Source organism: Apteryx mantelli, chromosome 4 (genome assembly GCF_036417845.1).
Source record: "Apteryx mantelli isolate bAptMan1 chromosome 4, bAptMan1.hap1, whole genome shotgun sequence".
NCBI lineage: Eukaryota > Metazoa > Chordata > Aves > Apterygiformes > Apterygidae > Apteryx > Apteryx mantelli.
Window position 1 is genome coordinate 82,025,306 of NC_089981.1, and position 27,099 is coordinate 82,052,404.

Sequence of the window (27,099 nt, forward strand, 5' to 3'; positions counted from 1 at the left end):
TAAACTAAGTGCAATATAGCAACAAGCCACAAAGAATGCAAATGTTTAACAACACGCTAAAGAAGGAACGAGCCAGTTCTTAACGTGTTTAAACCCTCTTAGCAAGAAGTTAGTATTTAAACACATGTAAGTTTTTTTAAATCAACTCTGCTGGTATTTTCTACCTCAGACCCGCAAAGGCCTCCCCCTTCCCCTGCCTGCTTCACCCCCGAGGCCATTCCCGAGTGTATCCCTCCCTGCCGCCCTCCCTCCGCAGCCCGGAACAAAGCCACGAATTTCAGTAAACAGCTGCATTTTGGCTCCATGCAATCCCTCCACTCACTAAAGTCAAAAGAGTTTGCAAAGAAGTAAATCGCAGCGCTGGGTGCCCAGGACGGAAGGGGAGAGCCCACAGGCTGACTTCGCCCCTGCTCAGCCGTGCGGCGAGAAGCCCCGTCCGCAGGCACCCCCAAAAAGCGAGCGCACCCCTCCAGCAACCCGCTGCCCCTTCCTGCCAGGCCCTGCGAATACGCCGCTATAAAAACCCGGAGGACGCAGGAAACTCACCCGCAAGCAGAGCTCTTCCCACTGCCGGTGCAAGTGGTCAGCCTGCTCCCGGAGCACCAGCATGTCCTCGGGGAGGATGCCGTGCGCCAGCTCCACCTTCCTGGCCCGCAGCTCCTTCATGCCGTGGGCCCAGTCCGCCAGGGACTGCTCCAGCTCCTGCATGGAAACCAGCCACAACAAGCCTTGGCTCTAAGCTCCTCCGGTTTCCAAACCGGCTCGCTAATCCCCCGGCCGGCCTCCGCGGGAGGAGAGCGGGGGACCGTGCAGCCGCATGAACAGCTCTTCAGCTCTGCGGCCTCGGGTGCCCCATGGCAGGGCACAGTGCGGGCAGCATCCGCCGCCTCCAAAACCCCCCAAATGCCGCCTGGGGTTTCGCATCCGGGAGGGACAGCACGCCCACTTCTTTGGGTTTGCTTTTTCCCTTTTTTTTTTGGGGGGGGGGGATAAGTTGTTTTCCATCTACATTTGTGATTTATTTAAATGCTCCCCCCCCTCCAATCAGTTCCCCTCACTAATGCCTGATTTCACAGACATCTCACCAGCCTTCTCGCACACCTGCGGCTTTTAAACTGTTCAAGTCCCACAAAGACGTGCTCTCCCTTCTCCTTCGTTGCCCCGGCTCCCCTTTCCTTCTGCAACAAGGTCCGTGCTTTTCTGAACGGTGTTAAATTGGTCACCAGAAAAGCAGCGACCGCACCGCGTGCGGCAGGGAAGCGGCACACTCCATGCACGAGGCATTAGGTCCCACTTTACAGGACAGTCGCTGGGATGTGTTGCTGGCTCCTCTAACAAAAATATTCTTACATATGATCCAGTTTGCCTCTTTTAAGGAGAAAAAACGTGCAAGTGCTTGTGTTGGGCAGGTGTGCTGGGTCTGAGGCCTGTGAGTATTCTCACAGTTCTTTTGATCCAATCACTTATCTAAATCCTAAAAAGGAATCGCTCATCTGCTTCAAGACTGGAGGAAAAATTAACTAGAAAAGGATAAATCAAATAGAATTGAGAATAAAATTTACCTGCGTTCACCATAAACTACTCCCCACAGAGGGGAGCACATGCATTTATGCATCTTAACAAGGGTCTAATCAAAGCACTAACGGAGGAGCCAGTGTGGGAATTGCATGGGATTTTGCTAGCTGTGTGCAAGGTCTTTCTCCTGAGAGAAAAACAAATTTATTCTGCAGAAGAGTGAAATGCAGAGAGCAGAAAGGAGGTCCCTTCTCCCTAATGCCTTTTTGGTCCTGAATTTTATTATACTCTGACATCCAAGAGCAGCGTCTGCACTGGCACTGTCCGACAGTGACTTCCATGGCCGAATTTCACTTGCTGGAACGAGAGGCCGGAGCTGTGTATGGACAGGCGCTGTCATTCCAAAAATACTTCAGGGTTACAGCAAGACTGCTGCCGTGGGAAAGGCAGCCAGTGCTCACAAAGAAGATTTCAGACAGCTGATAATGAGTTCAAAGCCCTGGCTCATTAATAAGCTTATTTGTTCCCACCACACAGGTCAACGCTTCACTTCATAAAAGGATGATGAAAGACTGACCAGTCCAGACAAACTGTCTCTATCCCTTGGAAATACTTTCCTTGCCATTTAATTTTTATGGTGCTCTATGGACTGTGAGGGTTTTTGCCACTCCCTTACTCTAATTTTCCTTCTCTTTAATTATTCTGAGATCCCACAGGTGTGCATGGTACTTTGCAGACAGGCAAGGAAAATAATAAAGTCTCTCGCCTGAGGAGCTCCGTGTCCAAAGTGGATTGGGAAACGAGGAGGGAGATTCAGCCATTAGGGAGGACAGCCAATTCGAGCAGAAAGCAGGGAGTTTTAACTTGCTTGAGGGACTATAAATTCAGGCCTTGGAAAGGGAGCAGAAGCAAGGCGGGGGGGGGAACAACCCCAAAATAACTTCCTTGCAGCAATAATCTCCCTCATCCATGCAGATTAGTCCGTCTGAATTTGCAGATGGGCAGCAGTCAGGATGGTATAGGGGAAAGGGATTCAGTTTCACTGAAGAGCAGGTAAGATGGAAAACTGATTTCAAAGGGATTAGGTGCTGTGCAAAGAATACATCTATTTAAATACAATCTGCCTGCTCAATACCTTAATGTCTTCCTTGGCTTTGTAGAGCTCGTCATGTTCAACCGGAAGCGGATCTTTCACTTTCTCCTTCAGCTCTCGCAGCCTACTTTCCAGTTCCTTGGTTTGCTTTTCACAGCAGTCCCAACTCTGGAAGTTACAAAAGGAAGATACAAAAGGTTAAGACACCTTATCATGACATATCGTACCGCACAGACAGGTTACAGAATAGCCTCTTCAGCCCACTGGGGTAAATAGACATAGGCTCTGGATATTTGGATTTTGATCCATGGCACCACCGCAAGGTGTACATGCACTTACAGAAGAACTTGCACCCTCTAATATTTAAGGTTTGCCTTACAGAATATTTCTGCTCAAGGTGTTTATAGCATAATTTTGGGCTGGGGATTGTGTCGATGACAGTATTGAATTGTAAGACATACACGCTGTCTGACTGCAAAAGCAATTTCCCTGCGGAAATAAATAGGGTCTCCCCCTTCTTTTCAGACTCTCTCTAGACTAAATTTTCACGTCGGCTTCGCAGCCTGCTGCGGGAGTGAGCTCCAGGGCACGGGAAGCACGTAAGCGATCCCAGCCAGAGCAGCCACCACGGTGGCGAACGGATGCCGACCCCGCTGTCCCTCGGGGAGCTGGCCACGGCAGCGCCTGCCACCCGCCCCGTACCTGCGCGGTGCTGCCGAGCCCCGTCCTGGTGGCCTCCAGCTGGAGCTGGGTGTCGCTCCAGCTCTGCTGCAGCTGGCCGAGCTCCTCCTGGAGACCCGCGCTCGTCTCAGGGTCGGAGACCGTGCGCAGCTTCTCCCCGACGTCGATTACTGAGGAGTACATGGCTTGCCACCTCTGGAGGATTACTGCCTTACTCTTCAAAAGAAAAACATTTTAAATTTTTAAGTGGTCCCTAGCAAGCCTTCAAAACACTCCTGGCATTTCACCTGGGAAGAGGAGAGGACTTAACAAACGGAGATACCAGGCACTAGTTGGTTCACTTTGGTGCAAGAATAATAAATATATCTTCTTCTATGTGCTTGTGTAATTTCAGAAGAAAAAAAAAATCAGACTTTCTGACCTATAGAACTCTACAATAGCTTTTTACAGACTGAAACGATACAACAAAATTGGAACAGTTATGAAAAGATGAAATTTTAGCTGCATGAGTAATTTGGGAGTAAAAATAATTATTTTAAAGTCCTGTTAGCACCCCTAGCATCAACAGATAAGACAATTTTTTGAGAAACAGCATCTTTGTTAATCGTGACATACTCCAAGGGAAGTAAGCCATCAATCTTAATTTGCCTACAGCACAAATTAGTCTATACCATGAGCAGATACGATCATTGTTTCTTTTTATAAAGCAACAGCAGGAGAGAATGGCAATTTGGAGTCGGAGGAGGAAAATTTTCTCACTTTTCTCATTAAGGAAAAGCATAAGCATTAACTCATAAAAACTAGTGAAAATCATCTTTAAACAGCAGGTAAAAATGAAGATGAAGCAAATAGAGCTAGCACCAAATGCAATACTGGAAATGTGTTAATCTATCAACATTAGGAGCATAGGAATACGATAAACCTTGGACCATGCAAATAGAGAAGGAGTTCAATAATATATTTTCTAAACATTTTTGATTGCCTAAAGCAACAACCTAGTTCAGTGCTCGTACCGACCTTCTCGTAAAACAAAGGGGTGCATAATTCAATGGAAAAGCAAGACATCCAAAAGTAATATGGGAAAATATTTTTCCAGGCTCATAAAATGCAGAACTCACTGCCCCGAGGATGTGCGGCCGGGATCTGCGCGTCCCGGGCGGTGGCTCCGAGGCCAGACCCCTCGCAGCCGCTCCATCCTTCGCGCCCGGCACCTCCTGCCCATCGCGGCACATGCAGGACCCCTATGCTCAGTCTTGCCCCATCCATGCCTGCTTCGGGCAGGCAAGCTGCAAGCTCAGTATTAAAGCAGCTGTGGTTGATAAAATGCACACAGACCTGGAGGATACCTGCTGCCCACCCTTCCTGCCTAATCCCTCCGCTACCCTGGATTTCTGCGCTCATATTAACAGCTAGGCTACCTTAGAAATATTTTTTAAGGCATACAAGGCTACTAAATGACAGTGTTTCCCAAGAAGTTTCCTAGTATAATGAGCTTTTCACAATGTCACTGTTTTCTCATCTCTGCTCAGCTTTAAGAAAAAAAGGTCAGTAACTTGTTTTGCAAGCAGGTAATTTTAAAGCCTTTTCCCTTTACTGGACAGTAGATGATTCAATCCAAAAAAACCCCCAGATTTTAGATTTATGGGAGATAAAATGAATACCTTAAAATCATGAATTAGATTTCTAAGCTGGTAAAGGCTACAGCAGTCCTGGCTCTTCACAGCCACAAGGAAGTTGTTCATATCAGCAAGAAATCTGCTGAGACTCCGCAGGGAACTCCTGAAGAGCTGCCACTGGCTCACGAGGCCATCAATATCTTTCTTCCTCTGCTGAACCATCCGGATAACGTTCTGCCACTGCTCTTTCAGCAATGTGAGCTTGGAAATAAACTCCGTTCTGAAGATGACAGGTGTTAAGCATTAGTAAATTTTAACTTCAGAGCTGTATTTTCCAATAATTGTGATGGATTTCCATTTGCAATATTGTAAAATTCCAATCCAAATATCCAACTATGCGAAAGGTCTGTGCAGTCAGCATAAGCTCAGCCCTGCTCTCTGTATTCAATCTTTTAAGCAAAGCAAAATCTTTTACATGGTACAAGAATGGATAGTGCAAGTCATTCTTGCCACTGTGGTATAGCAACACATGTAGTACAACAACCACCGAAGCAATATGCACTAAATACTTTTTCTGAAGAACATGAATGCCAATGCAAGTGAGACAGGACCTCTGCTTTTGCTGCAAAATCCATCTGTGCTTTTACCAAGCTGTGAAGGGGAGCTGTGTCCTACAGCAGCGGGCCATAACCGCGAAGTGAAGGGCTCTGTTATTATCGAGCCTATTTGGGCAGCTCTTCGGCCTCTCCTACAACGTGAATAGAGGTTCCAGCAGATCTAGCTGGAGTTGTTAAGATACTCCCCAGCTATTCCTCCTGCTCCTCTGTGGTGGCCCCTAGATCAGCTCTTAAACAGCTGTGTTTGTGGGGTTAGCTTCAACATAAAACCCAGCAGCTTTGCTTAGTTTAGCCCTACCTTCCCCGGCAGCTTTAAGCCAAGCTATGGGCTTTGCGCTGGGGGAGTGCACAAACTCCGGGGAAGCAGCCAGCTCTGGCAGAGAGGGGAAATGTCTTCACAGCAGAAGCAGCTGAGGCAGTTGAACCTCTGCTCACAAATATTAGGTGCTTCTTATTCTACATTGATTAAGAAAAAGGTGTAAGATCACACTAATTAATTAATAAAAGACAGATTTAACTACCACGTTTTGGGTTGTGTGGCTGAGGACTCAACGCCCTGCCACGCGAGCCAGGGGCAACACGCGGATAGAGCCTCACCCTTCTGCACTTAAAAAAGTGGAGAGGTCTGAAAAGAGAGAAAGGGACTTTCACGTGTGGCTTTCTCTTTACCCCTTGCAAAAGGCAGCTTCTCAACCACAAACACAGTTACAGTTTCAGCAACAGCAGGGAAATTATCTGCAAAGAAGCTTCCTATCCAGGAGCAGTTATTTTTGCTAGGCAGAACATTCAGTTAATATCCAAAAAGGAGTTTGGCCAGAACACCTGCATTTCTTTCTCTTCGCGCTACCTCATGCTTTTGCAAAATGTGCCATGGGATTATTTAAAGGGCAAAACCTGGTCAGGGATTTGGGTTTGTGTCCTCTTAAGAGCAAACATTCAACACTGATTCCAAGGAAGAGATCCTATCCACTGAATTAGTTATATCTTAGCAAGATCTTAGGGAGAAAAAAAAATTACCTTTTTTCTGCTTCTCCAGATTCCAAGAAGAGTAGAACTTTTGCTATGATGGAGTTAAATGTCTGCTGATTTATAGAAATCTCAGTTTGCAACATCTGAAAATAGTATAACAACAATAGGTGTTTTTTTTTTAAACTATTCAATGAACAGTCTTTGCTATGAAAGCTGGTTCTCCTCTAAAGTCACAGCACATACAATTTTAAATGCAGAATGCTCTATTATTTTCAAGTGCTGTTGCCAAATTCTTCCTAAAAGTTTGCACACTTCTTGGATACCAGGAGGCACTTGCACATACATGGTAATTGTCCCAGCTGTATGTTGCAGTTATTCTGAAGCCTGAAGTTTGCCAGACTCATTCACGAGAAATGCAATCTAGACAGTAACCTATGAAAAGCCGTAAAAAGCTACATAAAAGGCTAAACTTAGCTCTGCTACTCTTCATCACAATGAGCAGAAGCTTACTCTATAAATAATTTAATTGCAATGAATGAATTGATTTGGAGAGGTCTGAGTAAGAGGGACAACCCCCCCAAAACAAACAAACAAACAAACAAACAAACAAACAACTTTCCTTGGGCCCTAATGAGTATCATTAATGCACAGACTTAACACCCTGTGGAATTAGCAGCAGTACTTAGGGCAGTGTGAAGCTCTGGTCCACCACAGTCAGCACAAAGCTCACCCTAACTTTCAGTTCAGGATGTTTAGCATTTACCACACAATTATGTTGTATCTTGGTTGTTTTTCCATCCTCCCTCCACTAGGACAAGGTTTATACACACTTTGCTTAGAACTGCATCCACATACTACCGCTAATATGCGATGTACTCTTATCCTCTGAATGGATACTGTTGTGCACTTGAGCACTATAGCTCTCTGTAGCAAACAGCAAGCGTTTGGACAGATTTCCATCAAAATCCACCAACTGGTCAAAATAGAAATATGCTGTGAAAAGGTTTTGTTTTAAACGCAGTTCTTCCAGAAGCCAGTGAGGTTCCTGCTAGATCCCCAGGAAACTGCCTAGCAAGCTGCCATGGACCATAGGCTTCAGAGCTGGGGACAGCCAGACCCACGAGTTACCACAGGGCTGGAGAAATCTAGGACTTCCATGATGCAGCACTTGAGGACACACTCCTAAAGGTCTGATCCCCACAGCCAGGCATCCATTCCTTTTGGAAAAGGTTCAAAGTTTTCCTTCTGAATAAGCACAAGGCCACATTTCAAAAGAGCAAAATGCACTGTAAAACTCTGCCCAGATCTAATTTCAAAAGCAATAGGATTTTCTGAAGAATTTTCCCAACTGTCACAATTCAAGAAGATATTTCCATTCTTAAAGATAGCTTTACCTCATATACCCTCTGTTGCTCCTGCAATTCTTCAAATCGGCCTGGAATATCTGCTTTTAAGGCCTCTTTCATTTTTTCTAGGAATTTCATCCAGTTTTCACACTTCTGAAAAAACTTCTTTTCATCAGTTTGAGTTCCTTCAAGCTCACTGTAAAACAAAAGAAATAATCAAAACCTATTTTATTGTTGTTTTTTTCTGGATACTTTTGCATACAGTCTAGCATGGTGGTTAGTAATAGTAACACAACGGGGTTTTACTCGGCACTTTCCTACCTTCTTCACCAGTGAACGTCCATATTTTTGCTTCAAGTGACTTGGAACGTAAATAGCCACTGAATAATAAAGTGAGTTAGAAGGGCAGGAATTCTTAGAAAGCCCCATGAGAAAGCTGTGAACAGCTTGCAAGACTTCCTATGCTTTAATTTGGTTTTGACTTTCCTCACAGAAAAGGGACCGGTTAGCAGTGATTCCGTTTGCGTTTCTGACCTGCAGCGCTCCAGAGCTGTGGCCGTTTTCTGACTCCACTGCCGTATCAAGCTCTGCGTTTTCTTCAGGGTGAAGTCACTGAGGGGCAGCCTAATGCTCGCTTCATTCAGACTTTCTATGCTTGGAGACAGGGCAGCGAGTGCCAGCGTATGATTCTGGAAATAAAAAATAAAAGTAACTGCAAAAAGCACTGCCTTTCTTTCATTTCAAAGAAATATAGAAGCTTCTTCTGTAAGACTAAGGAAGCATCTGCATGTTATGCATCCAAACGCTAACCCAAAGAACAACATTTCTGTGTTAACTTCACAGATATCAGGAAACAAACAAACAAAAAAATCACAATTCCCCTACACAGGGCCCATTTTTCTGACAGTATTTCACAGAAGCTCAAGAGCTGGTACGTGCAGAATTGCTTTGAACCCCACATTGAGGGCAAGGAGGTACTGCCAGCTGCCGAGCTCCTGCTCACAGCCACCGGGGGTTCCCGGGATGCCTGGTGGAGTTCACTCCAACACACCGCTCTGGCTCCAGAGCAAGGTAGGGAAAAGGATCTCCCATCAACCCCAAATCCACATGGTTTTCCTCCCCTCCACACAGGCCATTTGGCCTGCAGGACATATCTAGAGTTTTTACAAACTTAAATCATTGCGTTTCACGTTCTACATGAGATTGTAGCCACTCAGATGCAAGTGCCATAACTATGACACTTAGGACACAAAGAGGTCCTTGAAGTAGAGAAGAGCTGGTATCCAATGGACACTTAAATCATTAGCATTTATCTTTTTGTAGCTGGGAATCTGAACGTACCATGAGCAGTTCTGCATTGTCTGTTTCTCCCTCTAGAGATAGGTTATCTAAGGCGTCTGCACAATTCTTGACGTGACTCTCCAGTGTTTCGAGACAGTTCTTGAAATCTTCCAGTTGTAAAAGATTGAACTAGGATGAATATTGCATATTTATGTTAATCATGATTATCTGGTTTACTATATATATTCAGTATACAAAAAGGAGCAATAAGCCATATCCTCAGGTAGGCAAACAGATGTTAAATCCAAATTACAATGTATTTATAACTCACTCACTGAATTTTTTCAGCGTTTGCACTGGAGAAGGGCAAAATTTAAGCCAAAGCAGACAGAAAGAAACCAAACCTCTAAATCCTGAGAGATTCATATATATCTGGAAGGAATGGAGGGTATATGGGATACCTTTCTGCAGCTTTGGGCTGTATGATTTATTGTGAAATTGGAAAGCCAGAACTTTGCTTATCAGAGGTAAGAAACTTGTGAAAACGAGCTTCCTTTGAGCTACATGCAGAGCCTGCTCCCATGTGCCTACAGCCAAGGCTGCGCAGATCATGTGAGCTCTGTGGAAAGAAATAAGTCGAGCTGGAACCCTACTCTCTCATTCACTGGGTTTGTTTCTTTGGGTCAGGGAGAAGAAACAGCTCTGAAACAGCGATATTTTGTGAGGAGTGAATGGCAAAAATGGTGTGGGGGGACAGACAGTTTTGTGCTAATACTATAAGGTTACACCAGAGAAAATGATTACCCAGAAACGAAATTTTTCACAGAGTGTGAAGTTCACAGGGAATATGAGAAATCTGTTATCTTCAGAAAGATACCCGGCTTCCAGCCATTGAATTGTGCTGGTAGCTGGAGTCATAAATAGAGCTGGCTGAAATTTCTTGAAAATGGGATTTACTTTAGAACAAAACAACTCATTGAAACCAGACTTTTTGAAAGGAATGAACTGGTTTTGATCAGTACATTTGCTTGGAAGTCTTCTCAGGAATACCTGCTCAGAGGAGAGTCAATCCCATAGCACTCCTGTGAGCGGAGCGTCATATGTGGAAACCTAGATCCAGGTCCCTACTCTGCCTAAACAGGGACGTGAATCTGATCTTCAAAATTACATCAAATGACCATAATCTTTCGGTTATTTAGGTACATTGTGTTCATTTCTACCAAAGCAAACTGAAACCCTTAGATCTGTTCCAAGGCAGAGCCAAGAAAGTTTACAAACTTGCTAAGATGTTCACAGAATATGAAAATGTTTCCTAACTGGTAATCATCTGAGGGTCCTGTAGTCCTTGACAGTAATAGGTCTGCTTAAAAAAGCTTGTTAGAGCAACACAATATAACAAGCAGGTGAGAAGGACAAATCTCTTCCTTCATCAGTCCCTCTGGCTTCATCTATTATTTCTTTACATGGCTGACCATAATGTCAAGCTTTATTTCATTCAAATTTAATTTCAGTTCAGCTTCTCCACCAGAGCCCTGTAGATGCTACCTTGCACTGACAGTTAATTTACTATTCAGAAAAATACCTCTAACTCATCCAATTTTCGCTGCAACATCTTTTCTAAATAGGATGCTCTCTGGAGTGGTTGCAGCTTCTCCAGAAGAACGGCTTGCACAGTGGTCCCAGCCTGCTGTTTTATCTGGTCCGCCAGCTCAGAAATCTGGGAACGGCACCCCTCTGTGGTTTGAAGGCCATGCTGTAAATTCTGAAGAGAGAAGAGGAAAGAGAAAAAAAAATAAAAAGGGGCAGCAAATGAATCAGATCTTCATTCATGTGCCACTTTCATTTAGTATCTTTTGTTGCTGTAACTAAGCTCTTCTTGTTGATCTCCTCTGGGAGCCAAATTCAGCTGTGGTGAAAGCTTCAGTCTTTTACTCCGATGATAATGGGAATTGCATCCATTGCCTCCATTGCTGGGAAAAGCACAGTTCAAAGTTCAATGGGACACCAGTGACTTTAGACAGCGGGACAGTACTGTTACAGAGGAGATTAGAGAGAGAAATTACAATATCCCTCTCTACAGAATGGATTTATGTTAGCAGATGGAGAAACTGGCCCAGGCTACAGATAATAAAAAGCTATTATTTTACAAACATACCAGTACTTTGGATCCCTTAGCCACTGAGGATTACAGTTTTGTTTTCATTTGTGCCCCTTTACTACAGAAATGATGCTATAAAATTAAACTCTAAGGACAGTGAAAGAACGAAGTGAGTTGTTTCCACTCCTCCAAATAATGGCAGGATGTCATCTTGAAATGCACTGATTTCTACAACCATCATTTATTTTTAGCCAGGAAAACCCCTGGAATTTGCCGCTGAATATTGTCTCTTCTGTGAGTAATGAATAAATACTTCTTATTGATAGCAAAGAGCAGACACATTTCCCTAAAAAGCAAAATGTCTCTTAGTCCCTGACCCCATCTTTGGAATGGGTCATACTGTAAACTGCCACTTTAGCCATTTACTGAATAACTCATTATGATATCTTACTCTGTATATTGGATTTAATCTGTACTTTTTGTGATGACAGAGTTCCATAAACCCATAATCCTTCCTAATAGATACTAGAGGAAAAGATTAGAGAGATTAAAATGCAGTTTAAAATGCCCATTTGCTTTCAAACACAACATCTCTGTATCTCATAAGCCATATCACTGCTCCTCATTCTTCTGCCTCACCCTTCCCAAAATATACAATCAATAGCACGTGTCCTCCCCCCATACACCAGGACATCTACAGCGCTAATGGCATTCTAGCAGTTGTCCCATGTTTAGTAGTTGCAAAACTTTTCCTGGTCTCATTTCCAGAAAATTTGATGCCTCTTTGCTGACATATACAAATTTACGTCTTACAGCCATTAATAGATCAGAAGAAAGTGAAAACGCTTTGGTCCAAGTTTTGCCGCTGTCAGTTGCTTCTGACATGGAAAGAAATACATGAGATCTCTTTTCTGTAATGTAGAGTTTTGCAGTTGGCCACATGCATAACAGGGTACTTTGGACCTCTTCCAGTGTGTTAAAGGTTCGTAAGGCAGGATGAATCATTGCTCTGTCCTGAAATAAGTATTATTATATTTCTTTACTGCAGTCTGAAGAAACCAAGAGTGTCAGAACCTAATGACAGCTTTGCTGCCTGAGAGTGTCAAATGCACCCTGTGGTCTCAGCATGAGGTCTCATTTGCCAAAAGTCAGAAGTATTTTGGAATAATCTAATGAGCTCAGAAATCTGTTAACTTATCAGACCAGGCCAAAAAAACCCACACCAAAATCAAATAACACCCATCTAAAGAAAAGACTGCAGAAGATTTCAAGATGGTCCAGTGTTCTGGAAAAATGGTCTTTTTTTCCAGCTATTGTTCTAATAGACACTACCTCTCCTCTGTATACTGCCCCATAAAATAAATCAGTTTTGGGTTAATGATTCTGACATAGCCCTGATTCTTTGTGTAGGTGAGAGAGGGGCAGAGATTATTGCTCCCCCCTCTTCTCATCCTACTCTAACTGTAGCTTGGTTTCGTCTCAGCATCTGGCCAAAGTATTTAAAGGAAATACAAAGGTGTCTGTTAATGGAAAAATCAGGCTTTCTGTTTTCCACTAACTGGATTCTTTTGGGGGAGAGGAGGGGTGTTCTTTTGATTTCTTTTTTAAATAAATCCAGGCTCGTACAAGGCAGCAAAAACATATTCATGTACCTTTACATCCCGAATCCTCTGCTTCAGCGTTTCTATCATGTTATCCTCAGGCATGTGAGCGTCTAAGAGCCGCGCGCACTGCTCCTCGTGTTGTTCTAACTTGGCTGCTGCCTCAGTGCATAAAGTGTCGTAGGGCTCCCAGAGCTGCAGGATAGCTTGCGCTGTCCTCAGTTGATCGGTGATGTCTTCATTTACTGAGCTCCACCTGCCAACACATCAGATGATGATAAGAGCATTTTCCTTGGAGATTGTCCTCTTGGATCAGAATACGGTTTGGTGCAAGATTCCCGGGGGAGTTTCTTTGCCTTCGTGCCCATGTTACGGAAAGCTGCTGACATAATACCATTTTGTGCTCTGCAATCCATCACGAAAAGGCAGCATCAGCTACTCTTCACCTTCAGACAGCTGAGTAGTCCCAATACAGATTTAAAAGTCTGACAGATGTTTCAAGTCCTGTCTCAGCAACTTTTTTTTTTTTTTTTTAATACTAATAACGTGGGGTCCTTTTCACAAGCTTACCTGGTGTGTGCCTTGTTGCACTTCTGTTGGATAATCTCTGCGAAGGAGGGGGAGCAGTTCTTCTTCAGACTACTGGCAGCAGCCTGGAGCTTGGCCCAACTTTCTTCACAGTTCTCCAATTCATCTTGAAGAGACTGCAAAATGGATTACTGCAATCAGTTGTGGAGGTGAATGACCTAAGCACAGCCTCCCCTATAGATTAGTAGGAATACAGTAGCAATAATGCCACCCACGTTTGCAGCACAGAATAAAATGTTTGTGAAAGGAGTAACATCTGATCCTAAAAATTACAAGTGAGGTAAAATGATCCAAGTTAAAAAATTTTTTAGGTGGGCTATTTTAAACCCAGGTCATTTATTTGTTCTTTAAGAAAAAGCTCATTTAACAAACCTGCAACCTTGAACCGATTAATCTAATCCACTAGAAACCAAAAATTGTCTTATTTTAAGCCATGGTTTCAGGAACATTTCTATTGGTGGCAAAGCTGGCTTCACAGTTCCTGATACAGGTGATTGTAGGACCTCGCCAAGGACCATATCTGGGAACCAATCCAGACTAAAAATAAAGAGGTTGCTGGAGGAAAAGGAAGAGGAAGGTGCCCAGTTTCTCCAATTCATTACACGTCCCCCGGTGGGGGTGGAAAGTGTTTGCGCAGACTTCACTGTGGAGAAGCATACTTGGGATTCATAACCTCATTTTGCCTTGCGCCGGTTCTGATACGACTTTAAAATGTGCCGAAACAGGCTTCATTTAAACTGAAACAAGGAGCACCTACACAGCCTTTCAGCGTTAGTTTAAAGCCAGATAAGTGGATTTTAGCCGTATCTGCAAAGCACTCCAACCCAGGGCCAGCCAGACTGCCCCACTTGGACTCTGCAATAGCTACGTACAGCAGCAAGATGATGCAGAGCACTTACATCAGGTACTTGTGTTCCCCATACCGCCCACGCAGGGATGCGGGTGCCTCTGAAGAGCCACTCAGAGCCCACGTGGGAAACTCCCCCTTTCCGGAGGGCGACCGAATGGCCAACTCTGCACTGGAGCAACGGGAAAGGCTGGGCACAGGGATCCTCCTTGAGCTCCCCTGCTCCTGCTCAGGGCAGGACTGCTGTGGGCTTGTTTGCTAATCTTCTCCCGGGTCCCACGAGCCCCCATTCATTTCTGCGCTGTGGCCCAGCATTGGTGGGTAGGGGCCTCCTTCCAGGCTACGCTGCAGCCTTGCGGCAGGGCATTCCCTCGGGAAGCACAAGTGATGGGACACATATTCCCTTTGGCCAATGAGCTGAGAACCAACATCTTTCACCTTCTTGGTGAACCTCTAGGCAGTAACCTCTAGGCAAACCTATACAACGACGGCATTACCTTTTCCTTGGCCAGACGTATTTTGCGCTAAACTGCTGTCCATGTGGATTAGACATGGACGGAGCAGACCAAGTGGACAAGGCCTGGTGGTGGAGTGCCCATGCTCACCTGAACTCCGCACTGCAGTGGAGCATGAGGAGCTGGTGCTGCACAGTGAGAGGCCTCCAGGCACATGCAGAAGGCTGAATAAAACATCAAGGGACCTTTGCAGTCCAAAACAGAGGCCCTGCTAGATTTCTCTCTTGAACCCTGGTACCTAAATTACACCCAAGTTGAACTTACGTGCCAAATAGAGTACGAAGTCTAAAACCAGTCTTCTGGTGGTGAAAAAAAATTCAGCTGACTTCACTGGCACACAGTAAAGAGAAAGTTGCTTGAGAGAAAAATTTCTGGGTTTTTTAGTGGGTTTTTGTTTGTTTGTTTAAAGGCACAGAAGGAAGCATGAGATTAAGACAACAGCTTTTAACTTCAGTAGATTTACCTGGAGAGTTTTGACCTGGTTTTTCAAAGCTTGTAGTGACACCACAAAAGGTTTACACTGGTCTATGCAGTACAAATATCTTGTCATCATCTGGCTGACTTCTCCATAAGCTTCATCATACAGTCTCCACTGCTCCAGTATTGCCTGCATGGAGGTCCTTAACTGTGCAACCTGCAAACAAACCACTTTTGTTATTGTATCCTGGACAATGCTGAAATATAAATCACTTTTAAGTTGACTCAAAAATCTCAGCTCAATGCTCACTCCATGACAATCCACAAGAATTTCACAAGTTGGAATATTTTCCTACTTTGTAAGGACTCATGTAGGCTTCAAAGCAAGCAGTAAGAAGTATTCAGGGTATTAGAGTGCAGTATAAGAATATGCTGGAAATAAAATTTTGAACAGAGTTCAAGGTAGCACTTTTCTGTCAGCAGAATGATGACAGAAGCCCCAAGAAACTAAAATGCACTGAAACGAAGAACTGCTTATTCCTTGCTGCCAAAATCAATCCGAAGAGGGACAAAGCAGAGAACTTTAGTCTTGTTAGGAAACGAATAGTTTGATCAAGTTTCACGTTAGTCAAAATTTCAACAGAAATTGTTTTGTATGGAAGATGCTACTACAATACTCGCAAGAGCTACCATCCCCTTTATGCCGTTGTGCTATAACAATGCAGACTAGCCAGGAATACAACCCAGGAATTTCAGGATTCTCATATGCAATGACATGATGTATTTCCTCACTGTTTTCTCTTTGCCTCTTTCATTACTACAGCCATTTAAACCATACTGGGGCAAGCAAGGTTTCCATCTGCCACATACTCCTGGACATTACAAAAGCAAAACGGCAGACCTACTTCAGCGCGATTTGTCATTTTTGCCTTTCTGTATCAGGTAAGTACATGAGGCATGTGCTGGGCTAGACGAAACATTCACCCAGTTCAATATCAGTTTCCAGTGATGCCAATACCAGATGCTTTGAGCATCAAAAACCAGGCAAACCAGGCAAACAAACATCCGGCAACGCCAGACGCCAGGTTTCAATTCTGACTACGCATCCACGCAATGGGAGATGATGACGCTTCTCTGCCACGGCGCATGCTGGATAGACTGCATGTGTCCTCGTTCCAGCCACGCAGGAGGAGATGGATTAATCATCCCTATTCTCATTTGAATCCCGGTGTAGGTGGGAGGAATCTTTAATTGCTCTCAGTAGCCTGCAGCTAATTACTGCCCACACAAGATGGAAAGACTTTGTGCTTATGAAATGTCTCTGGGCCAGACTCACAGTCCTGAGATCGCCCTCCAGACGGTACCATCACGGTATCCCACCTTGCTTAGGCCTGTGTCCAAAGTCACAGCCGGGCTCCTACTGAGGCCAGTTGTCTATGAGAACAAATCTGCGCTCCATGTTTCATGGCACACACACAAACACTGCTAGATTATAAGAATATTCTGCAGTTTCTAAGCTCAACGCTTAAGTCATAAAAATACTAAAATGAACGTGACCCACAGCAGCTGTAAGAAGAAAAAAGCACTACACTGTTCAACTTGCCAACTTCAATCCTGAGCTCCACACCAGAAGCAAAAACTTTCCTTTTTATCATGCACGCACACAAAAATATCCCTGCTCTCTCGCTAAGAAACAGCCACATCGTTTTTGCTGAAAGTTGAAACAAAAAGCAGCAGCCCCAACCTGGACAGAAAACACATGTGGAAGACTTCAAGCAAAAGGGCTCCAGTCTGACGAAGCTTTGAGGAACAAAAGCAGGTTGTTTTTCAGGGAAATGTTAGGCAATTTTAACTATAAAAACAATCACTGCATCACATATAATCCTCTACGGGACATAGCCATTTATTATCACAGATTTAAATCTATAAACGCACTCATTATTATATATTATTATGTCTCGGTTCAAAAGATCAGTTGCAAGTATAAGCAAATACAACTGTACATGCAAACTGCTGGTGAGTCAGTTTGCATGGATTAGGGAACTTGTCAGGCTATCCATGAAGCAACTGGGAACTCCGTAGGGATTTGAATACAGCAAAAGCAGCCTGGGTGCGGGAAGGAAAGAGCAGCAGGGAGATGGAAAAGCTCCAGTGAGAGAGGAGCGGGAGCCGGCAGCTTCCAACAGCGTGTTACAGGGGAGGAGGGCCAGAGTATGAAAGAGATACGGATCCAATCAGAAAGTTCAAGGCTTCCATTTTTAGTTGACAGAAAAATACCACTGCTATTTCTTTGTTTTCTTGAACTGCAAATGAGGGTCTGTCCCTCCTCTCCCTGTAATCAAGATGCTTTGAGATCAGCCTTTTTTTTTTTTTTCCCCCCTCCTTTCTCAAATTTGGAAATGGATTCATGGCTGGCACGGTACAGATTTAAAAGGAAGTTCTTGGGAAGGTTAAGATTAGGCGTAAGGCATATTTTACATCATCTTTGCACTGGCTACAGCCGTTCCTTGAATTAGTAACATTGGTGGTAAGGATATATGCTGGAGGGACAACTTAACACAAACAAAGCCTATACCTGGCTGACAAGGTGGTCCCTCATTTCACACAGTTCAGCTGTCCTGAGAGATGCAGCTCCCAGGGTTTGTTCTGGACTATCCTTCAAAGCCACGTCCCGCTTGAGCTCATCAAGAGTTTTGGATTTAGCTGCAAGTTGATTTTCCAGCTCCTAAAGTGGGGGAAAAAAAAACTCTTTATGAGACCATACAAAAACTCTCCTATATGAGCAGCTTTAAAACCAATCCTGTGTAGTTCTTTAGCCATGCAAAAATACCACCATTTCGGCTCTAGCAGGCAAAGGTAACATAGGAACTGACTTCTCAGTATGAGGGTCCCTGACATCCTACCGACTGCTCAAAAGTTATTTTCAGCTCCTCTATTTCCACCCATGGGAGAAATCCCACTGAAACCAGCAGGGCTGCTTGAGAGGGTAACTTCCCCGACACAATCAGCAAGATTACAACCTAGTCTTGACATGCTGATGAAAGCTCACCACAGTTTTTCACAACGTGTGTAAATGTTCATGCACATGATGGACCACAGCTTTTCCCTATAATGCTACACTTTTTCACCAGGACCTTTTCTCACCCACTTAACCGTCCCCCAAAATTTGCAAATTTCAACCTCAATTTTACAAAGCAAATTAATTTTTATGAAACATTTTAGCCACCTGATTCTTAGAACTGGGTCTTGCTGGGATCAGATTATTATTTTAGGCAAAGACACCCAGTGTCTTTCTTCCATCCAGGCCCCTCGATAGGTTTCAGAGTTTCAGACAGACGAGTAACTCGGTGTGTAACAGAGCACTCTACGGAATAATAGCAGCATACGATGGGAGAGAGACACGTAACCATGGCAATAAAAGAACAAATATTCCATGTAAAAAAAATAGAGAGGAATCACTGTACTGAATGAAAGCAGCAGACTGTCAGAGTAATAGGCACCAGTTATTGGCTGACTGCACCTGTCCCAATTTTGATGGAGCTGATGCCTTAAAAAACACAACAAAAATAAAGTATACCCAGATTCTTGAGACAGGTGCAGAGGGAATACATTCTAGGGCAGGATTATAGAGAGTTACTATTCTTCCAAATGGGCCTGTGTAGTTTCCATGACATTATCACCAAAGAGCTCTTCAAACTAATGGAATCAATAGTTCTTGCTGAACCAAGAGAACTATTTCTGTTGGAGGAATTTCAGAATATTATTGCTGCAAAACACTCCAAAATTCACAGAACAACAGGAGATGTACCTTCAACTGGAGGGGGAAAAAAACATTATAAAATAGCAATTCACATCGGCAGAGGATCTGGCTCTTTACCACCTGAACTTACGATGCTTTAATTAAAATGACACTGTAGTATTCTTCTAGGAAATGGCAACTTCCTTTACAGTTTTTGCAAAAATCTGTGCAGTTCGTTAGTTTGGATTCAGCAAAGTGCTCAACATACTCTGTGCAATAATATCACACATATATAATGCTTTACCTTGCAATCGTCTAACGTGTTCTGTGCAGAGATCAGACTTGCTGGGGTTTGTAAAGATCTCAGTCGATCACTCTGTGCTTCCAGCCACTTGCCTAGAGTCTGTGCTTTGTTCTCATTTTCAGTTATATCTTCCAAAACGTGTTCCAGATCTTGTATCTGAAAGTTGCAGAACTATTTTAGTTCAGTTAAACCTCGAGGTGGGCAGAAACACAGTTCCCCATTTCATGGCAGATTTTGAGATTACAGTGTTTTCTCTAACTAAGAACAAACCAAAAAAATCTTTGAATGTAAATATTTTAAAAGGAAAAACTAAAAAGGTTTTCTGGCTCTTTAGTACCTGATCACTTCCTCGGGCAGGAAACAAGGCAGCGTGGGAGCTGGAGCTGGCAGCCTACAGACCTGACAAACTGGGGGATCCTGGGCTACCCAGGCAAGTTCGTATGGAGTCGGAAAACCTCATTCTCCCAAAACCCCATCAACAAAGACACTGAGAAACAAGGGAGCTTAAGTCTCCTGTCTTCAATTTTGGCCACTGAGATCTCTTAAATCCTACAAAGCAGTTTCTTGATAAAGGTCAGAGAAGAAAGGAAAAAATAACTTCAACAACATTGAAATTTCATCGTGGAAAATTTCAATTGTGCAGGAACTGAATTTTCCACTTGAAAATGTTCCTGAAAGATTTTCCCAGCCAGAAAAAACTGAGGGAGGCTTCTCTCAATGTCCCATAAGCTCAGGAGAGATACAGACGTGAAAGAGGAACATGCTAGTAGAGGGATTTGTTTCAGCAGCCTAACGGTTATGCTTTGGGATGCTGATCTTCCCCTCATCTTCCACATATCTCAGGAGTCCCACCAGCTTTTCTGTGCATTGGGGCACACAGGCTTGTGCTCTGCAGACATCTGACGACATCTGTGTTACACTACGCACCTAGAGTTCGCCTTTCAGCTGCTGATCTTAAAATCGCTCCAGAACAGAAAGAGCATTTTATTGCTCCAGAAGGAGCGCACAGAAACAGAGCAACCTGTTCCCGGCGACTCACACAACCAGGAGCATGGAACAGACCCCAGCTGTGCCTTTCCAGCACGCCATACATCCCATCTGAGCGTGGCTGTCAACGCTATTTACTTTTTGGCAAATCCAGTACCTATGACGGGAAAATGAGTGGTAGCTTAATATATCCCTTTTTCTCATTCCTCTCATTCCCAACCTATGTCATGTGGAGGGGTTGCTTGCTTTTTCGGTGCTGTGATTGCTGAGCAGGGCCTGGCTGTTTGTACCAACCGGTGTAGCACTTCTCCTTTCCATAAACCAGCCAGCATTTTTACCTATTAAGTTTTAAATGTACCAAGTCTCACAGCATCCCTCCAGCTTCCATTCCATTCAACAGATTTCACTAACAGGTTCTCTTACAGACATGACCTCAAATTCTTCCTTTTTTATAATTTTCTCAATATAGGTTGTCTTTGTTAACACTGCACTGACCGTATTTTCTTCATGTGAGGAATCTTATTGTTTCCACCTAATACAGACCACTGGAGTGACTCTCAGGCTCTCCTGAAGAGCAGATTTTGCCTATTTTCTCTCCTGAGAGCTACAGGAGAGTTTACCCTCCCGGATCTTGCTGGGACTTGGATGTCGCTTGCAAAGTACAGAACACTAGCATAGGCAGGATCAAAGCTGAGAGAGAGAAAGCAGTGAAACACGATCAAACCTTTCTGTTCAGAGACGCCTGCAGCCTGTGCCACCGCAGGTTCATCTCGCCAAGGCACTCGGCAAATTCTGTCCTTTCATACCGCTTGCTTTCCACATCACAAGTGCTCATCTGCAAGAGCGACTGGTTAACAAAATCTACCATCCACTGTTTAAAGTTCATTTCCATCATGTATTCCTAGAGGAAAAAAGAGACAAACAAACATACATAAAACAATTAGTTCGGCGATTTTAATCTCCCTGGCATCTACGAAGGTACCAAGCACGGCTTGAATCCTTCCTGCAGTTGGGGCAATCAGTCTCCATCCTTGGTGTTTCTGTGTCTAAGCAGAGAAAAATATCTGTTGCAGCCACCCTCTCTGCAGGGACATTAATCTGGTCCCCCTTTCCTAGTGTATTATCTTCTTTGGTGAAACATAATATCCTAAATCCCTGTTCTCTAGGTAATTGGATTCTGACTATTGAGTTCCAAAATTATGAGGTACTCCTCATTGAAAAGACAGGCCAAAACACAGCACAGTCTGCCTTCCTAAGGAAGCAAAGCCTAACAGTGCATTTCCTACTCAACACATCTTATCATCTAAATTTGAGAGAGAGAACAGGTGAGAGAGATAGATTGGGGAGGATGAGGAAAAAGAGATTACCGCACAGCAGGCAGTGCTGCCTGTATTGCGGGGCAGGCAGCGTTTTGTGTCATCATGGAGGCAAAATGAGTTTTTACAAAGGAAGATGTTAATGCACCTTTGGGGCTATTTTGGGAACCCTCACAAGGGAAGGATGTGACTGCGCTGGTAGGTTGTGTCCGTCCTTGTGACAACTAAACACCTGGCAGAGGCCTGGATTTATAACTTCCTATTTACCTTGTACTTCTGAAGGAGGCTCCTGACCTGGGCAGTGCTACGTTGTGAATTTATAGGGTCCTCGTGTCCCTGCTGTCGTTCCACGTGGTCCAGCCAGGTCATTAGTTCACCAATGGCTTCCCGCGATGAAAGTTTTTCCATCTGAAGCTGGGGGTAAAGCATATAATGAATCCTCTATATTTCACCTGTTAGAAATATCAACGAAGATGACATCTTTATTTTTAGAAGGGCTCAGACACTGTAATTGCAATTATCTGGGTATGAACTTGAAAATGAACCCCATGCTCCAGAGTGGGATATGACTTAAATTAAAAAAAGTTAGAGAACTCTGAAGTTTGAAATAAAATTATTATTTCTAATTGTAACGGACCTTCATAAAAAACTGTAAAGATGATGGACACGTGCAAAATTTCACAGGAAGAACACTGTAATAATTAAACCACAGTACAATATTGGGGATATTCCAAAAGACAGACAGCTAATTAAGAGGTGCTTTGTGGGCCCTACACAGCAGCCAACTGAAAGCCAGCAGCAACTTTTTAAAGTAATTATTTAGCTTGAACTGAGAGATGGCAGCAGAGCTGTTCCTCACCTGGTGAAGCTTTTCTTGGATGGCTGGGAGCTGTGTAATCAGTTCTCCCCATTTTTGCTCAAACTTTGCCAGCGATGACCTAAGTGCTGCAGTATCAGCTTGCTTCACGTGAAAGAGCTGGTTGGCAGTGCTCACCACGGATGACTTCAGGGAAGACTTTTCATCAACTTCCTTAGAGAATGTCTGAGGTGCACAGGAGAAATTTAACAGAGGGTGAATATTTATATATCTATTTAAATAAAGAACACAAACCATGTTTTCAGTGACAGGATGAACTGGCTCAGCAAACTGATTTTAGCAGGTTTGTAAAGTTCAGAAAACTTAAGGGACAACTTAATATGTTCTGGCAACAGATAAGGCCTTCTCCTGCCCCTTCATCTGGATATGATGCCAAACACCATCTTTTACTCTGCGAGGACTTCACACAGTGGTCCAAGGAGCGACCCGGTCCTTTAGTCTCTGGCCAGCTCACCCCTACCAGCCCAACCTTAGCGACACTTTGCTCTCCCGTTGAGCTAGACTCCCTTTGCCAGGTCTCACGTTGGGGCTGAACCACCAGGCAGGTTGTACAAGGGAGCACAGCAGTGGGGGCAGGCAGAGACACAGGCTGCAAGTCAGCACGTGCTTTCCTAGTGGGGCCGACCACGTCCACAGCCCTGCAGTTTCTCTGCTGCTCCCCAGTCCCACACTCCAGATCTAGCTGGTGAGTGGGCCACAAATTGGGCTGAACGGCTGCATCTGGTGTTTGGCACCAGGAGCAAGAGAGAAGCCATGTTATCATGCTGCACATGCTTGAGAGATCCTGGCTGGGCAGCAATACATTGCATTCAGGAGCTCACCATGAGAAGGTCACATTCTGACTTATGCAACCAGACTGGCCTAGCAATCTGAAGGAAAGGTCTGTGGTGGCCTCCTCTCTTCACACTTCCCCAGCCAGGTAATGGGGTGGCTTTGGGGCATGCAGCACTTTGCCATTCAGTGCTGTGTTCTGCAGGCAGCTTCCAGGTCACTGTGAGCACAAAAACCCCTCGCAAAGCTCATTTTCACTGGAAGTCGTGATATACCATTTAAACCTGGCAGTAGAATTGACTCACAAACAAGTTGTTGATGTTATCCCTGATGGTGGGAAGATCTTGTGACACATTGAGAGACTGCTCCTTCCAAAAATTCATTCTCTGCTGAGCAGAATCCAGCCATTTCATTAATTCCTCCGAGTCTCTGTTGTAGCTGCAGGGAGGAAACAAGCACACAAACAGCCTAAGATACATTTCTCACCCTCTGAGTTGTCCACTTCTCTATTAGGAGCCATGTACTATTCTGGCTTCTATACTTCTACGTAATCCTTGCAGGAGCACTGCCACAACATGAACTGATGTGCAACACAGCAGTTTTGCTAGAGGTTCACACAAGATTCTTCTAGCAGCTCTTTTCAGCTGGTCTGCTCTCTCCGAAAACATCCTCTTTCTGTCTTCACCAAACAGCTCCTCACACAAGCCCACATGGGTGAAAGAGCTTTGCTGGAGGTCAAAACCACCAGAGGAGATGGTGCATGTGGGAGAATAAGGTGCAGACTACAGAAGAGGGATAAATACCAATAAATGGCATGACAGGCATGCTCTGTCCACACTACTGGTCTGGCCAGGCTTGGCCTCGGACTGCACAGAGCAGGTGCAGGGAGAGCCAAGTTTGGTACACGGGCTGGTGGCCTGGGCTGTCGAGCCCCTGTCCTGCCTCCACCTGAATGGCCACAACTGCATCGACAGCTGGACTGGGCTGTGCAAATGCATCGAGCATGCTTGGGTATTGCCCCTCTGGAGGGCTTCAAAACACAGGTTGAGGCAGCATTTCAGCCAGGTCTTGAATGTTTATAAGGTGGACAGCACGTACGTGCACAGATGCGCTTTCTGCCTTTGCACGGGAATCAAGGCTAGCTTGCATTTATAGCAGGCCAAGATACTCAGGGCAGCATAAGCAGCCCGTCTGTTACCAGCTCCAGCACGTGAACTGCGGCTCAGTCCAGCTGACTCTCAGCTAGATGTACTGACCTTGCAATAGCAGCAATCAAAAAACACCGTTCCCACAAAAATAAGCGGGAAAAATGCCTGCTACATAGTGGGAGAAGATCAGCTGAGTCATAAAGTGACACTTTTCTACCCACCACTGCTTTTTTTCATTCTTAAGTGAAAGGAGCAATCGAGTTTATTACTTTGCCATCATATTTCACAAAATACATCTATAGAGGGTCAGAAACTAATTTCTAGCTGTTATGTCTAATTGCTTTTTGAGTTATAACCCACCTGACCAAGAGTTTGAGTAACGTTTGAAGTCTGTGTAGTTCATGGCCAACTTTTTTGGTTAAGGACAACCACTGCTCTTCCAGCTTCCCAATCTGGCTTGTTATTTCTGGACAGCTCACAGCAGTCAGCAATTTCTTCCCTTCTTTCACCATTTGGTACAGTCTGGCATGCTTTTCATCAACATTGCTTTTGATTTGCTATCAGAATATGGAAAGTTTACATAACAATAACATTTTAAAAATTGAAAACATGGCTAGCAAAACACACATAATTTGTTTTAACATCTTAATCTCACATTTCTTATGTCAGGTATTTTATTTTCCAAACTGAATGAATCTGTAGTTCATTCCACGCAAAAGGGACATGGATTATTTTTCTCAATTTCCTCTTGATAGATCAAGACAGCTCTGGACATACTTTCATATATTAGTCAGAATGACTGTTGTGTTTTGATGGGCTCTTTCAATGCTTGTAAACCTTAGGCTACGGACACACACTGTCTACCAGATCTAGCTGCACTGTGTTGACGTATGACTGTCCCCAGACGAAAGTCATCGCCCTTCTGTTCTTAGTAGGGCTTGTGGCTCTACCCTAGTAAAAATTTTAATCAGTGCAACAAACAAAGCAACATTTCACTATTGCCACACTTCATCAGAAGGTCAAAATGAGAAAAGGGAAAGAAGAAAAACCTCCAGGAATTAGATCAGTCCTGTGGAGAAGGTAGAAAGAAGCAACTGTGTGATGTGTAAGCTTCTCACTTCTCTCCAGGCAGACGGGTACAGTATTTATCATTAATAGGGATATTTGTCTCACAGAAATTGTATGCCTTAAGCCCCAGAGAATTTTATTCTGCTCTGCCCTTGAAACTGTGAAGCTCCAGTGCTGGCACTCATCTCAGCCTCTTCTAAAGCATTACTACTTTGTTTCTGATGGCTTTAAAGAAAAACAAAGACTTAGAGTGAGGAGCTAGTTAAGAACTTAAAAAATAAACAAAGGAAACCTCATACCTGCACAGTGAATAAATATGTGAACATTGCATGTGTCCTGTCTCACTGTGACAGGCATCAAAAGCATTAGAGAGCTGCTATGATTGTAAATATCTACTGTTGAATTATTTTAAAAGATACACTATAGCTTCAGACTGAATAACTGAATCATCCTATGATCTCTTTCATGCAGTCAGCTAGCTTAGAAGATCACAGTAATTCTTTCTGTTGTTATAGTCTATGAATCTAAATATCAAACTGAACTCAATAAAAACCCAAAGACTGATTAATTCCAAAATTTCTAATAGAGTGGGTCCTCCAAAGCCCTTTTCCCTGTGAGGAACGCAGATCACTCTCTGAGGATAAAACATGAAGTTTGAAGTATTGAACACTATTTCTTCTTAATTTTATAAAACAACCATAAAGAAGACACTCATCATATATTTCAAACTTGACGATGTTCTAAATAAAGGCGTAGCTCTGCCATCAGATGTGCAACATCTCTCTGCAGCTGGGAACAAATCAGGATCCTATCTGCCATTCTGTAGAAAAGGAATTTTATTCTCTTTGTTCAAAGAGAAATCAGGACAATTCATTCTGAATTCTCTGGATTTTAGGAAGAGCTGTTAAAACCAGTAGGCCTTCTACTACAACCAGGGGGTCAGATATTTGGAGGCACTGGCTTGGCTCTCCTATTCTACAGGTTTTACTTCACAGCATAAAAACCATTCCTGATCTACACAGAAGCGCTCACCTCAGGGCTCCCTGCTGTCCTTGGGATTCATATAGCCTGCAAGCCATCTTCTTCAGCTGCTCTGCTTTTGGGATCATTCTCAAAGTTTTATATCTGAGGACCAAGTTCTAAAGCAGCTACAGTTATTTTTCCCACTTAGGTGAATTTGTCGCCACTGGCTAAAATTAGCAGCCTGATCCCCTGCTACTTTTAAAAGTAATGTGGAAGTTTTCAGTATGTATCCACACACAGAAGAGGACATAGAGGAAATAGTGCCCTGTGAAACATTTTCTCCTCATATTCTAGCTTATCTTTTTGCCAGCTCTACCGATCTACACAAAAACAGTTAAAACCAGCAGAAGAGACACAAACACAAAAATACCTGGAGAAGTGCAATCCTTTCCATCAATCTTTCTTCTGTTTCTTCGACCAAGTTCACAGAAGGCAACGCAGAGGCAAGTGCCTCTAACTCTTTATTGAAAGCTAGGCATTCATCATCAAATTCTGTCCATTCCTAAAAAATACATTGAGTTATTAACATAATACATATCCATCTCTGCATTTTTGCTGCATCTCAGAGACTGAGGCCTTAATGCTTATTCGAATTAATTCGATGAATATCTTCAAGACTTTTTATTTTAAAGTGCTCTTTTCCTTTCCTCTAGGGATGTTTTAAGATCAAATTTTAAATTTT

At 43.8% G+C, this 27,099-nt stretch overlaps 1 protein-coding gene across 1 annotated transcript in view; it reads right to left on the bottom strand.

Annotated features, from left to right (window-relative positions):
- Window positions 1–27,099, bottom strand: part of SYNE2 (spectrin repeat containing nuclear envelope protein 2) — a 189,921-nt gene that overhangs the window by 35,277 nt on the left and 127,545 nt on the right. The window contains exons 80-99 of the mRNA XM_067295082.1: window positions 26,788–26,919; window positions 24,687–24,883; window positions 23,484–23,616; window positions 22,390–22,572; window positions 21,798–21,944; window positions 20,939–21,115; window positions 19,228–19,383; window positions 17,760–17,909; window positions 15,231–15,401; window positions 13,388–13,521; window positions 12,869–13,073; window positions 10,701–10,880; window positions 9,179–9,307; window positions 8,372–8,526; window positions 7,886–8,033; window positions 6,540–6,634; window positions 4,951–5,185; window positions 3,311–3,505; window positions 2,651–2,776; window positions 547–702 (exon numbers count right to left, since the gene is read on the bottom strand). Of these exons, the coding sequence (XP_067151183.1) occupies window positions 547–702; window positions 2,651–2,776; window positions 3,311–3,505; window positions 4,951–5,185; window positions 6,540–6,634; window positions 7,886–8,033; window positions 8,372–8,526; window positions 9,179–9,307; window positions 10,701–10,880; window positions 12,869–13,073; window positions 13,388–13,521; window positions 15,231–15,401; window positions 17,760–17,909; window positions 19,228–19,383; window positions 20,939–21,115; window positions 21,798–21,944; window positions 22,390–22,572; window positions 23,484–23,616; window positions 24,687–24,883; window positions 26,788–26,919 (3,204 nt within the window). The remainder of the gene's footprint in view (window positions 1–546; window positions 703–2,650; window positions 2,777–3,310; window positions 3,506–4,950; window positions 5,186–6,539; window positions 6,635–7,885; window positions 8,034–8,371; window positions 8,527–9,178; window positions 9,308–10,700; window positions 10,881–12,868; window positions 13,074–13,387; window positions 13,522–15,230; window positions 15,402–17,759; window positions 17,910–19,227; window positions 19,384–20,938; window positions 21,116–21,797; window positions 21,945–22,389; window positions 22,573–23,483; window positions 23,617–24,686; window positions 24,884–26,787; window positions 26,920–27,099) is intronic.